Source organism: Tuber melanosporum (genome assembly GCF_000151645.1).
Source record: "Tuber melanosporum whole genome shotgun sequence assembly, scaffold_141, strain Mel28".
NCBI classification, from domain to species: domain Eukaryota; kingdom Fungi; phylum Ascomycota; class Pezizomycetes; order Pezizales; family Tuberaceae; genus Tuber; species Tuber melanosporum.
In genome coordinates, this window is record NW_003298799.1 from 225,897 (window position 1) to 241,476 (window position 15,580).

The window sequence follows — 15,580 nt, forward strand, 5'->3', positions numbered from 1 at the left end:
AGAATATCAGAGAAAGGATTACAGAGGAAGAGGTGCTCTCCCACTCTTAACAACACTAGAACACACCCTTCCTTTATAAAATGGCTCAGAAGTTAGGGAATTTCTGTAATAAAAATTCTTACCTCTTCACCAGATCTAAATGTAATTGAACATGTTTGGTCTCCAGTAAAAGATTATCGTCTGAAGTATTATTCTGAGCTGTTTCTTGGGAGGAGTTCTGATGATGAGGTCAGAAAGGCAATTGAGGAGGCAATTACTTATTATTAAGAACTTCTTAATCCAATGATCTTTGATTCTCTAGCAGGATCAATTGTGGATAAAATAGAAACAATTCTCAAAGCAGATGGATGGTATACCAAATATTGATTTCTACTATGTAATTACTTTTTTTTTAAAAAAAAAAAACAATTTCATTATTATTGTGATGGGTTTGGTGGGGAGAGCAGGGTTGTCAAGATGAAAGTTTTGAGTACGTGGTAAACTTTGGCAATGAATAATACGACTTATTAGACACGACTTTACCATTGTACCATAACCAAGGACATAATATGAGAAAGATGGCAAAAGGGCTCTACCTTGTAACCTGTTGCTTTGACAACGACACGAAAGATCCTGAATTCTTATTTGCGAAAATCCCCCTGATGCCCACTTAACGTTAGAGCTTCCAAGTAGAATTCTCTGAACCACAGGCATTCCTTCCACCCTCACCGTTCATTAAACTCTCCTCAACCCTTGTCATCCCCTCGTTTGATCCCAGCCCCAATGCGTTAGCCAACGAGCAATAACCACCAAAGACCCAGCTAACCACTCTTTCATGAGGCCCACCTTTCTCCGTCAACAGCTCAGGTCACCATGGCTCCCGTTAATCCCTTTTGTGATATCAACATCACGACATCACCGTCACGCTACGCTTTCGGTTCACCCTCCTCTCCAAATGCACCGGCTCTTGTGGTTGACCGTCCCTCCGGGGACATGCGTCTCGTTGAGTCGCCAATTTCAAGGGGGAAGCGGATAGGCAACGTTGCCGGAGTCCTAGGAGTTATTCGACTGCGTCTTGGTGGGCCCTCTTTCGCTTGTTCGGCATCTCTGAGACCGAATATGCAGAGTGCCCCAGGTTCAGCCGCTGCAAATCGTAGAGCTCTGTCTAGGGTTTCTGAGCTGACATCTGCCATCCATATCACGTAGACAAGTATATCATCATTATAACCAAGGCTGTGCTGGTCGGGCGTATCCGAGGACATGCCGTGTATAAGGTCCACACTACTGAATTTCTGCCCTTACAGGAAAGACAGTTGCACGTACGTCTTTTGATCCTGATTTTGGACCTGACGAGATCGAGTCAAGGTGATACGGCCGAACTAAGATTGGGGTGTTGACCGTTAATTTTAGGACCCAGACGAGGATACCTACTTGTCACTTTTACGCACTCACCTACGTACCGGGCCCATGTATTTTTCGTATACCTTCGATTTGACAAACTCATTCCAGCGCCAGTCCTCCGCTGATACCTCACTTCCCCTCTGGCAGCAGGTATGTCCTGCTTCCCGTTACCGAAACTTTTATCGAATCCGTGGGGCTGGGGGAGGTGCTAATTTTTGACCCCCTCGAGGGGCACCCAGGCGGATGAACGTTTTTTCTGGAATCGGTACATACAATCAGACTTGATTGATCTCCGCAGTTCAAACCCGGCTGTAAGACACCCCCAAATTTTACCACTTCCGCCATGGACTATTTTTCGTTCTAAACATAGCCCTGAGTGCCTATTTCACATGAATTAAGCTTCTCCAGCTTGAACAGGCAGCATGTCGCGTTTACAGGGCACTAACTTTATCAGGCGGACCCGTTCATCCTCCCCGTCTTCTTTGGCTTCCTTAGCATTACACTGACTGCGCTTAAGTCCACCCCGTTGAGTTTCATTCTTATCACTCGAAGGTCGCGACATAGAGCAGGGACTAGGTACTTTACACGTGGAGTGGATGAGTCTGGAAACGTTGCAAATTTCAATGAAACTGAGCAGATCGTCATCATTGGCGGCTCTACTGGTGGTCTTGGAGGATATGACCAATACTCATTAGCATCGGGAGGCAAGGCCTCAACCCAACAAGCCAAGGTTTTCAGTTTTGTTCAAACTAGGGGAAGTGTGCCGGTGTACTGGGCAGAGGTAAACAACTTGCGTTATACCCCGGAGCTCCAGGTCAGGGGTGTAGATTCTGCGATGAACTCGGCAAGAAAGCATTTCGATCACCAGATCAGATTATATGGAGATAACTATCTGGTTAACTTGGTAAACCAGAAAGGTCGAGAGCAAAGAGTTAAAGCAGCGTATGAACACATTGTCAAGCTGCTTGTATCCTCACACGTAAAAGGAAAAGAGGGCTCTAAGAAAACACCCGAAAAGTTTCGAAGAATCGAGCCCACCAAAAGGACTGATATACCAGACCAACTGCACTATGTTTACTTTGACTTTCACCATGAATGCGGAGGAATGGAATGGCACAGGGCACAGCTACTTCTCGAACAGCTAGGTGGTGGCCTATACGATCAACAATATTTTCATTCTGTTGAGGGAAAATTTGTGTCGAGTGACATTCGGAGCTATCAGACGAGCGTTGTTAGGACTAACTGCATGGACTGCCTGGACAGGACAAACGTCGTGCAGAGCATGCTAGCCCGGCGAACCCTGAATCGCCAGATGGTTGATGCTGGTGTTCTTGGGGAGGGAGAAAATACCGCATCCTTCAATAGCTTTGAGGTCATATTCAGGAGCGGTGAGTCGGAGATCGTCGTACAGGGCTTGGTGGAAGAGTGGAATTCTACTGACAGGATATTGTGCTTCTTACTTTAGTATGGGCTGACAATGCGGATGTTGTGAGCCAGACGTATTCTGGCACTGGGGCACTGAAGACTGATCTCACAAGAACCGGAGTACGAACAAAGGCTGGAGCTATTGCGGATCTATCGAGCTCTATCACCCGATATTTCCGTAACAATTTTAGTGATGGGCCACGGCAGGATGCGTACGATCTCTTTTTAGGGGTCCATCTTCCCTCGTCAACCTCCATGTCCTCCCTACTGTTTATCGATCGCCGCCCGATAATGATTCAGAGCATTCCATATGTTCTTTGTGGGGCTATTCTTCTTGAACTCGCGGCCTTTGTGTTGCCGCGTACTACTGACGAGAGCCCGTTGAGCATGAGAATATTTGCTCTCTTCTGGCTTGCTGTTGCCTTATGGGCAACCAATTTCATCACGAAGCATGGAAAACTTTATGTGAACTGGCCAAGATTGAACACTCCAAGTTTTGCAGTGCAGGGGTATAATGAGGAGTTGAGAAGTGCAAAGAAAGATCTAATCATTGGGAAGTGGATCGGTAGAGGCGGCAATGCTCGCGAGCGTGATTCAGGCGCAGGAGGAAGTGGTAGATTGGTTCACTTGGAGGAGGGGAAGAAGAGGATCGAGTAGAAGTGCACAGTGAGAAGGAGTGAGAGAGGGGGGACGGGGCTTGATGGAAGCACTCGCGGTGTGGTGGCTGAGGTAAGACATGGGGGAGAGGAGAAGGGGGGCAGGAGCTCGGAAGGGCGGTACCTGTGTAACCCTGTGTTACTGGTGTGACACATTTGGCTGCGATTGTGTTACACGTGGTTTGGAGGACAGGGAGGACTAGTAATAAGAGAATTTTCAACAGAACTGTTGCCTAGCTACAGGTGAGATTCTGTGTGTTCACCTTTCGTCACAATTTTCCCTTCCTTCCATCCTTTTTTATTTTTAATTTTTTTATTATTTTCTTTCCTCCGTCCATTTCTCTCCAACCCCCCCTCCCTCCCCACTCCTCTCATTACACACTAAGCCAGTTATTTAGTTAAAGCCAATATGGGGTTTTTCTTTGTCACCTGGCCCATCGCCTTATCTGATACATACTATTCCATCTTTTCGTTAACCTCCTTTTCCTTATATCATATCACATTATTTCTTCCTTTCCTATTTCCTTTTTCTCCACCATCGCCATAATTTTGATATATCTCTTTGAATCCGTTTGTTGATTTGTTTGTTGCCCTGCATTACATATCATCCGGGGTTCATCCGGTGTTAGTTTGTTTAGCAGTTTGGTTTGATGCAATTATCATACACCTAAATAATAATCTAGGCCATCTACTCATCCCCCTCCAGCTCCCCGCAAAATCCAGCTCAGACTGAACCAACCCAGCTGGACCCGCTCCCCCAACTCATCCCCCGAAACCCAATCTTCCTACCCACCTACCCACCCACCGGACCCTCCATCCTGGCAGTCCCATACAATACATGCCAGATGTTTCCGCCCAAGAGCACACGTCGGACGGACTCATCAGCAGCCCCAAGAAATACCAAACAGCACCTTTCACGTCCCTCTCCCCTGAAGCCAACTACGTTACCGAGGCCTTCTACGCAATATAATCACTATCCTCGGTAATTTAAGAATGCTGTTATGTGCCACTACCATCACGATACCTAGGTAGCCTAGCATGCAATAATATGACATCAACCAAACAAAAAAAGGAAAGAATATCGCCTGATACGAGTGATATTCTATGATCAGGGCTCGCCTGCCACCGGGCCGTCCGGATCTTCCGCTCAGGTAGTCAGTCAGCGATGGACTTGGCCGGTAAGCAAGTCATTCGGGCACTCTCTGTTCCGTCATTTTTTCCTTATTCTGTCACTCACCCCGATGTTAGGGCTCGGTCGGAGGGTCTGGGTTATGCTCTTCGTCCCTTTGGTCGGTGGGTGCGTGGGTGCGTAGTCGACTGCTGGAAAAACAAGGAAAAGTGCACTCAACTGATTTTTTTATTTGCTTCTTCGCTAGGAAGTTGGGTGGACAGGGGGAGTTTCTGGATCCCGGGTGAAGTGATGTGAGGTGCTGAGTGCTTGCTCGTGCTCGAGCGGTGGGGGTGTGGGGGGGGAATGAATGGAAGGGAGGAAGTGAAGGGGGGCGGGGGGCGAATGAGAATGCCTTTCTTATTTTACTTTATTTTATTTTCCCTTTAAGAATCAGCTTCTCGAAGGATTGTCTGTTTGCTTCAGGTCATTCCGGGAGGGAAAGGTTTTTATTATTTAAAGTACATATTTTCGCATAGATGAAGTGGTAGAGTGGTGTAATACGAGATCCACTCATGCGTCTTGGGACAATTAATGTAGAATGTGGGGGGGAAACGTAAAAAAGGAATCTAGATCTCATCGTGGTCGTACCCGGTTACAAAGTAGTGAAAACAGACAAATCGGATTTGGAACGGTAAAGAGAGAAACCAATCGGGTGTAGGGGTGTGCTAGACACCCGTGGAGCCCAGTAAAACGGAAACTCCGGTCTGAACAGAGTATAGAATGCAATTAAAAAAAAATTGTAGTGGGGAGTTCTAGGTAATTAAGGAGATACCCGTCAAGGGGTCATGGCGTCGCTCAGAAATCAGAAAATAAAGAAAGAACTGGAAAACCTCATCCAAATTCTCAAATTGCAAATCCCCCCCCGACCCCAGTCCCTTTCGTAGCAGTGTTTGATCGGTTTCTCCTTCGGATATCATCTGCAATCTAGTAGGGTTACAGTTTGCTCATATGATCGCTCCCTGAGGTGCTTTGCTTTCTAACGATCGCTCCGCAGCTCAATCATACCAAGGACAGCATCCATTCCCTCCTAGAGCATAAGACAGTCGTATTAGTTCCATGCACAATACTCAGCACTTACAAAGGATTTGAAAGCATCTTACCTTGACGATCAACCTATACAACCAGATTCCTTCCCCCTCCGAAGCTCTACCTCCATGTCTTCGTCTACTTGTGGAACAGAAGGGAGGCCGCAGACTCTGTGCAAGAGCATCATAAACAGTGACCATTGCGGCTTGGACATCCCTCGGTAGGTTCAAGACGTATGCGTCTTGAATATGCACATCTAGCAGACCGGAATCGTCGCCAAGATTGAGCCAGCGCCCGTCAACATCGTGGGAGAATCGTGCTTGGGGAGACCACAATTCGAGGACTATCCTCATAGCGTAGAAATGTCTCTCTGCGTTCGTTCGGAGTGAATTGAACGAAACGATCGTCATAACATACTCCGCTATCCTAGCCGCAACGCAAGCCCTCCTCTCTAAACTTCCAAGGTATGCCTCCACTCGATTGAACGTATCGGGATCACAGAGGATATCATGAAGATCTTGCGGTCGAGTGATATGGCCTCCAGAACCGTATGGATATCCTCCCCTTCTTCTAAAGAAGGTCGGAGGTGACCATATGCGCATAAGAATCTCGACATGACTGATGCTAGCTAAGCGGGTACGCAGTGCGTGGGTTCTGAAGTCTCGAGTAGCAAGGGAAAGGGAGTGGCTTGCGCCGGAGATAGGTTCTAGGTTGTCCAGATAGGACAAGATATTGAGCAATAGCTCTGCTGGGATATTGTCGATCATATTGGATATCGTCTAACAAGGTTCGAATTGTCCGAGGTTTCTGAGGATATATATCTTACCTTCAATAAATCTCAAGGAAGCTCCGTTGGCAGGTATGTAGATGCAGCGAAACTCCTTTGTGGTATGGGATCAAAAAGAGGCCCGAGATGGGACATTGGGAGCAGTATTTATGTCAGGGGGATGGCAGAGGAAGCGCACATTCTGATAGCTTCAGAAACACGAAATGTAACGCACACTCCGCCGGCTTCTCCGAAGTTTGAACTCGGAACAACGTTCGAAAAGTCAAGGCAAATTGAAACCGTGTGACAAGAGACAAGCAAGCAGCACGAAGAACGGAGAGGGCAGAGTCGATATCGTTGACTGATTTTTTGGTATGACTGGGCAAGCCTGCGTCGAGCCTAATTTGGAGTAGCTAGCGAGATGTAATAGGTGCGTGGAAAGACCAGATGATATCTAGGGAAAGCAATGGGGAAGAAAATGCACTTATGGGCACTTTTCCTTCTATTTGCGTATGCCAATGGTGGTGCTTTCTTCTCCCTTCCTAGAGGTCCCCGCCGCTGGCCTCCTACGTTAAAAGTAATGGGCTGCAAGTAGCTCAAGCGAACGAACCAAGAAACATATGTGCCTTGCGAGTGTCATTCGCTGACGCAGGCACGCAGGCATTTCTTCACTTCATGAGGCGAGTCCCAAAAGGACACTAATAATCTGTGAACTCATCCGAAAACCTGTGACTTAGATATAACTTAAAGTGTGCGAAGGACTCCCTGCTAGAATCGAGGCGAATCAAATCAAGAGATGGGTACGGCTGAGTGAGTGTATACAGGGTCTGATCTTTCGTTGAATGACCCAAAGCAGCAGAGGGTGTTTGTACCTTAAGCCAGACCAACCTCGGGGACAGGACGGTAGTGCAAGTCCCGAAGGATGTGCAAAAGGCGACAGAGTTGCATCTAGCCAGGCAATGCAAGGTATTAGTGGTGGGGTGAATTCAGAGATGGGGGGATAGGAGGGCGATGCCAGGTTGAGGGCACAGTCGTGCTGGCATGGGTGAGGGGGGTAGTTTGTGAAGGGGGACCCGAGGAACAGGTCGGTTTCTCAGGATATTACAGCGAAATCTGGAAGCCCTGAGAACAGGGTGAGCGAGAGAGCGAGTGGGTGAGAACGAGTGAAAGGATGTCTGAGTGTTGAGGGTGAGTGGTTTGAGTGAATGGGTGGGTGAGTGGGTGAGTGAGTGTGTGCGTGCTATAGGAACAAGTATAGATTACCTACTGTACCCCCCCCCTCCTCCTCATCCTTCTTAGGAATAGCCACAACCGAGGATGATTCTGATCAGCGCATTGCTCCGCCCCCTCGCAAGTAGCTATTCGTTCGCCCTGTCTATTAGACATAATAGGAATAGTATACTCGTGCTGCAGACCGCAAAAGAGGGCAACTGGGAACAGGTGACAAACCGTTGAATACATTGACCAAGCGTTGAGTCAGGAGAAGACGAGACACGTCCGTGATGATGTTGACGATGCTGTTGCTACAGTAAACCTACGGCAGTTAATGTTCTGTGATGTTTATAGAACTTTTCAAGTGGTTAAGCCAGTGACAGGAATGAAACATAGCATAGGAAAGTATCATACAGTAGTATAAGTATTCCATTCACAAAGCCTATTGTGATCTTGGCCCTCATTCGCTTGGATCTCTCTCCCTTTTCTTATTTCTTCATCCGATAATGCTGACGGTGAAGCAAGCGGGCAGAGCCTCTGGTTGGATTCGGCTGGCTGCGATGTCTGTGAGCCCCCACGTCAGAAAAAGCGAAAATGCGGTTATGATACCGTGGTTGGTGATGGTGTCGTTGGTGGTGGTGGAAGAGGTGGTGGGTGGGCGGAGGCGGGTGTGAGGATAACTGACAGCACCCAACACCGGATACTGGGAAAGTTGATGCTCATCGGAGGTTTGTTCCTTCCACGTTCCTCCCGTTGGTGTTCTCATCTATGATACCATTAGCGGTATCATGGATTCCTGGTTCATCCCTTCTTTAACCCCATCAAACTTTCTTTTTTCCTCCCCTTTTCCTGTCACTCTCTTGACACCAGACACTGCCCCGCTTCATTGGCCTATGCCAATTCTTCCCCACCATCTTACCGCAGACCTTACGATAACCGACAATAGTCTGCACCCAAGCCTCAGAACGTCGCCAACGAACCAACCCAAACCCTTCCCTCTCTCATCGTACTCCTCCCCACCCCAGCAAGTACTCACCTCCGCCTCGCTCTCACCCGTCCACATTCACTCCCTAAATGCCGGCTGTCAACCTTTGGAGAACCCCCTGGACTCGTCTTGCCCTCTATCGACAATCTTACATCATGGTCTATTCCTTCTCATCACCATCCACAATTCCAAAAAATCTGCCCCGCTCCACAAGCAGGCAGCCCTTCTCGACCTTGCTAACTCTGTCTCTCACCTTTCGGCCTCTCGTTTCAAACACAAACATCACACCTCTAATTGTCCACCACTCTTGGAACACGGTTTCCCACAATCACAATCACAATCAAGTATGTGGAATGAAGGTGCGATCGGCAGTCAAAAAATTGTGCGAGTGCTGCAAGGTACTGTGATCACCTTATTTCTATCGACCCCCATTTTCCTTCCACCCTTTTCACCAATGTTGAGCCCCGTCACACCCTTCATTTCCACCCCGTTTGCTCTCTACTCTTTCGATATTTTTTGGTTGTGATTCGAGCAGTCGGGCTGACAGAGCCTTGCAAAACGCCCAACAGTCGGTCCGCAGAAAGGGCAGAGTCTACATCATTTGTAGCAAAAATCCCAAACATAAACAACGGCAGGGTTAGATCCAATATCCAGGTCATGCTAGATTTAGGGGGGGTGATCGGTGATCGGTGCATGGAGTCAGTCCCGCCTGAGTCATTGCGTGTGGCCAGTGGCCCGACTTGAAGTGTTCGTACAGGGAAATGGGAGTATGTCAGCGTCTTCTTTTTCGCCATTATTCTGCTTCTACCATTTAATCTCATCTATCACAAAGAGGCATCGGGCGAAGGTCACTGTAATAATTGTGCTTGCAAAAACCTTGGCGCTTGTTGGATTCTGCGTACGAGCGCTTGAATTGTGGATTTAGGGGTGTACCTGGGTAGGATGTCGGTACTGTACCCTCATAGCCTTTGAGAGCACAAAAAGCTACCGCTCAAGCCGAACGTCGATAACGCATAAAAGTGAATACTGTCGTGTCGAAGAGGATAAATACAACTTAATATTGGCGATCCGGTAGATTAATTTGGCGGTATCCAATCGGAAAAACAAAAGTTCCGTTTCTCAGACCAGTGACTTAGATGTACGAGTACTAGAGTATGACTATACTACGGTACCGTACTCGAGCGCCCACCCCTGGAACCCAAAATCATGCGCTCGCTGACTACTCGAGCATATGATATGATGATGAGAAGGAAGGAATCCAGGGTCAGGGTTACCCTCCAGATCAAATGGTGCTGTACAGTACTAGAACAGTACCATGTAGGGGACAGCCGCTCGCTTTGTTCCGAAGGATAATATGTTGATCATCCCTTTAATCTCTATTCCTTCCCCTCGCGAGAAATTTTTCAATGGCGAAGCTGCCTCTCTCTAAACATGAAAAAGAGCCCTTACCCGTGTGACCAATTCGACAAGGCAGCCTTGGCTACCGGTACAGTACTCTACCCTCTTACTGCCCGGCGGAATTAAACCATCATTGTACTCGTGTACTCGTACAGTAACCTACCAAAAATAGCTGATTTTAAACACACTCAACTCATCCAAAAACAATGGAGAATTTAGGAAATTAATTCCATTGTGTAGGAATTACCTAGAATCTCTACATAGAAATTATGTCAATTTTTCCACTTCACCTTGAGGGCTGAGAGCCGTATGGCCAGATTGGATGCAGTTGTGATGTACCTTTTGTATGGGAAGCCTATATAAAATTTGAAGTATCCTTTGTCCACAATTGTTACTTCTTGTATTGCCCCATGGCCATCAACCAACAGAGCTCATCACTTGCAAATGATGATATCTAGATGGCTCTAAACACTCTAGCAAGATTTATATTTTCTTACAGGGTGACAGAGCTGAGATTTTGCAAAGTGAAGATGCCCATTTTTGGTGTAAAGTGGGGGGGTGTCAGCGAATTTTGAAGACAACCTCATACTGTACTGTACTGTACGTACTCGAGTACAGTACTGTGCCCCCGGCCGGTACGGTACTGTATGGGTGCAGGTGGTCCAACCCATTACTAATCAGTCCAAGCGCATCACACTTCTTATCAACCCAAGCCTTGAGGCGATCAAATACTCGAGTACGGCACTCAGCCAGAGGCGTACTGCATGCACTGCACGTATCATGCATACCCGTATGCTGTAAAACCATCACATATCGCCGCTAGCAGTATCACTGTACGAGTAGTAGTGAATTGACCCACCTTACTATAATAGCTAGAATAACTTATCATACTTTACCTGTCCGTACCCATTTCCCATCCAACTAGCCAACTAGTCGTCCAGCCTCGCGGTGCGAGCTTCCCTTTACCGGGCCGGTCACAAAAAAACGCACTTACAGTGCCGTGCTAGGCTCGGATGCCCCTCCCCCACCCAAACACCCGACCGGGCCATTTCGTCCAAAAACGCCATACATTTCCCCCTCTCCTATCAGACTCACCCTGCCTGGTTCACCCGGGTTTCTTACTATTGAGGCTTACTAAATAGACTTGATTTTATTTGATATCGTACTATAGCTGCTTGGGGCTACGAACACTACTGCATTTAAAAGTATCTTTTTATTCACTTTTCTTTCTTTCTTTCTTTCCTCCCCCCCCTACCTGCCGTGCCATACCTACCATGTCCACAATATACTCAAGTATAGAACACTCACTCATCACTATGGCGGGTATAGATATTGCAATCCAGGGCTTTCAGGGGGTCCTCTATACCCTCTCCCCCAAACGGAGATCTCTTAAATCCGAATTTACTTAGCTCTCCCTGTAGTGTTCGCTCTAAAGCAATCAGGTCAGGCCCCGTCACTGCCCACAATGTTGGAAAAATATGTTATTCCTTTCCTATCCGGTGATGAGGCTGTGTCGGTCATGTGACACAGCCACATGACCATGTATTATACTAGTGTATTCTAGTATCTTCTTTAGATTTCTTTAGTATGAAGCAGTGCTCATGTAATGATGAAGTGTATATAAAGGGGTAGTTTCCACCTTCTTGTGAGAGAGAGAGCGCAAGATTAGATAATCTAAAAAGTCTTCAAGATATCTTTTGCCTATTATTGTTACTTTGCTCTCACTGTAGTTGGTACAATAGATACAATATTTCTCAGGTTATAAGTCCAGGTTTGTGAGATACCTATGCATCCCTACCATATACCTGAAGGCTTCTTATTTCTCTAGGCAAATGTATTTACTGTTCCTCTCCTCCTCTCAACCTTCATACGCTACTTAATAAAGTGGCGATTTACAATGATGTAAATAGATACCGAGAAACTCCATTTGACGAAGTTGAGATCTACTAGGACAGATAAGAATACAGCACATTCATCTATGATTACTATGACCAAGAACACCTGTCCAACATCGAACATCTTGTACCAATCTGCTATCATAAATACTGGATACACTATTTTATTGAAAGATACATACTATTCTTTAATGTAATCCTATATGTTCACTAGACTTGCAAACCTTTCCAATACATTAGATTAAACAAAGTCAGCTACATACTGCCCATTTATTGTGACAGATACTATGAAGATAAGCCAAACAAAGTCCTCAATCAGTATAGTGATATTAGTTATCAGTTAAAGTTCTACAATGGCAAATAGAAATCAGAGCTGTCTGACTAAAATAATAACAACAGTTACAAATTCAATTGAACATATTGAGTAACAATGTCCACTGACAGAAATACCAAATCCGGTTTCAGTATCTCTGTTAGGCTAAGATAATCAGTATAAACTCAGAATCATCTAGGCCATTTGAGATTTATTTTATAGACAGAAATTTATCTAGAGGTGCTCAAAAGAGTTACTTGTTTTGTTTATGACTACTAAGAATAAAGTAGAATAGAATAGTGTAAATAATATTATATTGTTACAGTTTCTTCTCAATTACTTGATAATGTCTAAAAGCTGGAGAAGTACTTTGATATTTATATTCCAAGTTTGAGTGTTCACAGACTACATCTATCTCTTATACAAATTATGTATCTCTCTGATTATAACTTGCAATATCGGCTATTCTCCAGATGTGCAAATACTAGGAGACCCTGAAATCCATTACACCCACTTCAGTAAATACAATTCTTTCAATTGGAATGCTGTATTGGTTCTAATAGTAGTTATTAGATCTTCAGAGTTTCTAGACTTACGGCCAAGTTTCCAAGTTAAACTGTATTGGGCCCAATTGTCTCTCCTGTTGATGAAATGATTGGTTTCAGGTAAGGATTACATCTGCAGACAAAGTCATATATGCAACATTCCTAGGTCGTAGACTTTGAACCTCCAAAACTCCTGATTCAACAGACTGATACCTTCTGAATGACTTTATCCTGATTCGCAGAAAGCCATTCTACCAGATTGGTAGGTAATTCCTTGATAGGCAACTCTGGATTATTTTAAGTAAAAGGTTATTGGTCATTGTGTAGTATTGGTAATAATTCCAGGGATTAGGACATATCGCTTCACCTAGTTGTAACCCTCTGTGAAGTCAGTTAGCTTCTTCCATAGTATTTCCTAGCAGGTGTAAAATCTTTTAATCATTATTGTATGAATGTGAATGTATTAGCATTTCGTGAAAATCCTCTAATATTGAATATCATATCTTTGTGCAAATATGTTCTATTAGTTACAGCCTATTCAAAAGATATTCCATCTTTGAAGTCTGGTCACTAATGGGATATTGATGGATTGACTCTGTTCTATTTCCCGAATTGTGCCAAAGATAATATCTTATATAACCAGTGAACAGGATCCAGTCAGACAGACGGTAGTGAGATATACAGTATTATTCAAACGCCTTCAATTGTGTGACATTATAGTCATAGGACCAAATAAGATCGATATAAATAATGAGAGGCTGGCACTATAAGAGAGCCAGAGCTGGGTGTTAGAGATCAGAAATACCAATGCTGAGTGGAGTTACCCTACTTAGAGTGGTTCCAATATATCAGATCCTGATATTCCTAACAATTTCCATCAAAGACAACTCCAAACTGCATGGACAAGTGAACTAAACACCTGGGCTAACTCCTGGGAGACCGCTTTTAATTTATGAGAGTTTTAGGATATTGTGTTAGAAGAGTTTATAAAATCAGAATTAACCAATAAAGAGAGTTCCACTGCTAATGAAAAGCAAGCCAAGGACTGGAAAAGTAAAGATGCGAAGACTATGTTCTTACTATTCCAGTATTAACAAATCCTTACGCTTCAATATTGCTACCAATAAAACCATACAAGTTACTTGATAAGCATTTAAGGACAAATTTAACAATGAAACATCTACAAACAATCTGATCTTACTGAATGCCATATGGAAGATCAAACTCACCTCCAGACTACTGGTTTCTGACTATATTACTAATTTTGAAATAGTTTTAAATGAACTGTTTCAATAATATACGAACAATTTAAATATTAATAGTAATACCAACAAATTCCAAACAACAATACAGGTATGCATATATTTACAGGCTGTAAAAGGAATTATGTTTATGCTCTTGGATAAAGATTTCCATCCTGACTGATACAATGTTCTTTCAGCAAGAATGGCAACTAATTTTATATTCTTAAATTCCTGTTAATATATAGTGAGAGGCAATAATACCTTCTCAAGATATATATATATATCCTTCCTATGATAGTTCTTAGGCTCTTTGGCTTATGTTACAAATACTTACTTGGGTAACGCCGCGCATTATAATATATAAAGATATTACTCTTACGTTCGTCAAAAATGTAAAGAATACAGAGTATACCAGTATTTTATAAGTAAGGAAATTAATTAGAAAATTTAAGGTAATTTTATTTATACTTGTAGTACCGACTCCAGCATACAACAAGTCCCGACCGGTACAGGACTAGTGCTAACTGGAACTACCACTAACTATAAACTAACTAAACCTCCAGCCCCATACCTCAAACATGTCTGCACCATGCCCAAACATGAATACTAAATACAAGACCATCAATAGTAAAGAAAGTGCTCTATGCCTCCGCACCTGAAGTCCCTCTAGTATGGAACCAATGGCAGCTCCCATAGCAAGTCAGTATCATTTCCGACTGAGGAGTCTTGAGAGCAAACCCCACAATAACAAGGTATATGGGCGAAAGGTAAGACCCAGGCCATAGTAGTAAAGCCTAAGGAGTGTCCAATATTGGCATGCTCTCTGTACAAAAATCTAAACCAAAAGTGACTCCTGCTCAAGCTATATACCGTCCTCCAGACCTGTCTACTACAAAAGAAAATCAATACCAATTTATCTCCACAGGTAGTACCATAGCAGGGAGGAGGCAACTAATATGTCTATCTCTTACACACGTATGCTAGGCCATTGACCCCATGAACTCACTTTGCCAGTTACTTCTGTAGAGCATACCGGTATGGAGTACCTTTACCAGTTACCTGTAACCCAAACAAATACTCCGTACAAAGGAATAGCATTAAGGCAGTGACAGACCGACATGGTTAGCGGAGCCTATCTCCCATCAGTAGTGCCCTGTACCCTCCTGTCATTCCCACAACTAACCTAAGAAAAGCCAAACAAACCCAATTGAGTACACCGCACAAGACCCAAATAAGTCCAACTAGGTGGTTGCAATCTACAATCCGTACAGGTGGCCATCAGGCAGCCTGTCTATTAGAAAGCTTCACAGCATTAAGCAACATAACCTTAAGAGCCCAGGTGTAGCAGAAAATACCTAATTAATCCCTACCTAACATGACGCCAGCCTGTCTGGTACTTGTAGGTGCCTCTCTCCTACCAGTCAGCCCTTCCCCAAGCATAGCACACGAGACACCACAGGCTCCATCCAGCACCCTCAGCCTCTTGTACAGGTCAACCATTGACAGCCACAGGATAGCCTATACCAGATCCTATCAGGCAGCTACTGGTCTTGGCGACACTAAT

At 44.7% G+C, this 15,580-nt stretch overlaps 2 protein-coding genes; one reads left to right on the forward strand and one right to left on the reverse strand.

Moving 5' to 3' along the window:
* Positions 1-852: 852 nt before the first annotated feature.
* On the forward strand, positions 853-4,139 carry GSTUM_00002625001 (uncharacterized protein; the record flags this gene model as incomplete). XM_002836384.2 has 8 exons in its annotated part: positions 853-1,057; positions 1,186-1,298; positions 1,390-1,530; positions 1,620-1,691; positions 1,835-2,042; positions 2,106-2,347; positions 2,414-2,768; positions 2,846-4,139. The coding sequence occupies 8 exons, from the start codon at positions 853-855 to the stop codon at positions 3,460-3,462; spliced, it is 1,953 nt and encodes a 650-aa protein (XP_002836430.1). The 3' UTR covers positions 3,463-4,139.
* Positions 4,140-5,061: 922 nt separating this feature from the next.
* Positions 5,062-6,978, reverse strand: GSTUM_00002626001 (uncharacterized protein). XM_002836385.2 has 2 exons: positions 5,733-6,978; positions 5,062-5,659 (listed from the first exon to the last, which is right to left on the reverse strand). Exons 1-2 carry the CDS (start codon positions 6,423-6,425, stop codon positions 5,609-5,611), a joined length of 744 nt encoding a protein of 247 aa, XP_002836431.1. The 5' UTR covers positions 6,426-6,978; the 3' UTR covers positions 5,062-5,608.
* Between the last annotated feature and the right edge of the window lie 8,602 nt (positions 6,979-15,580).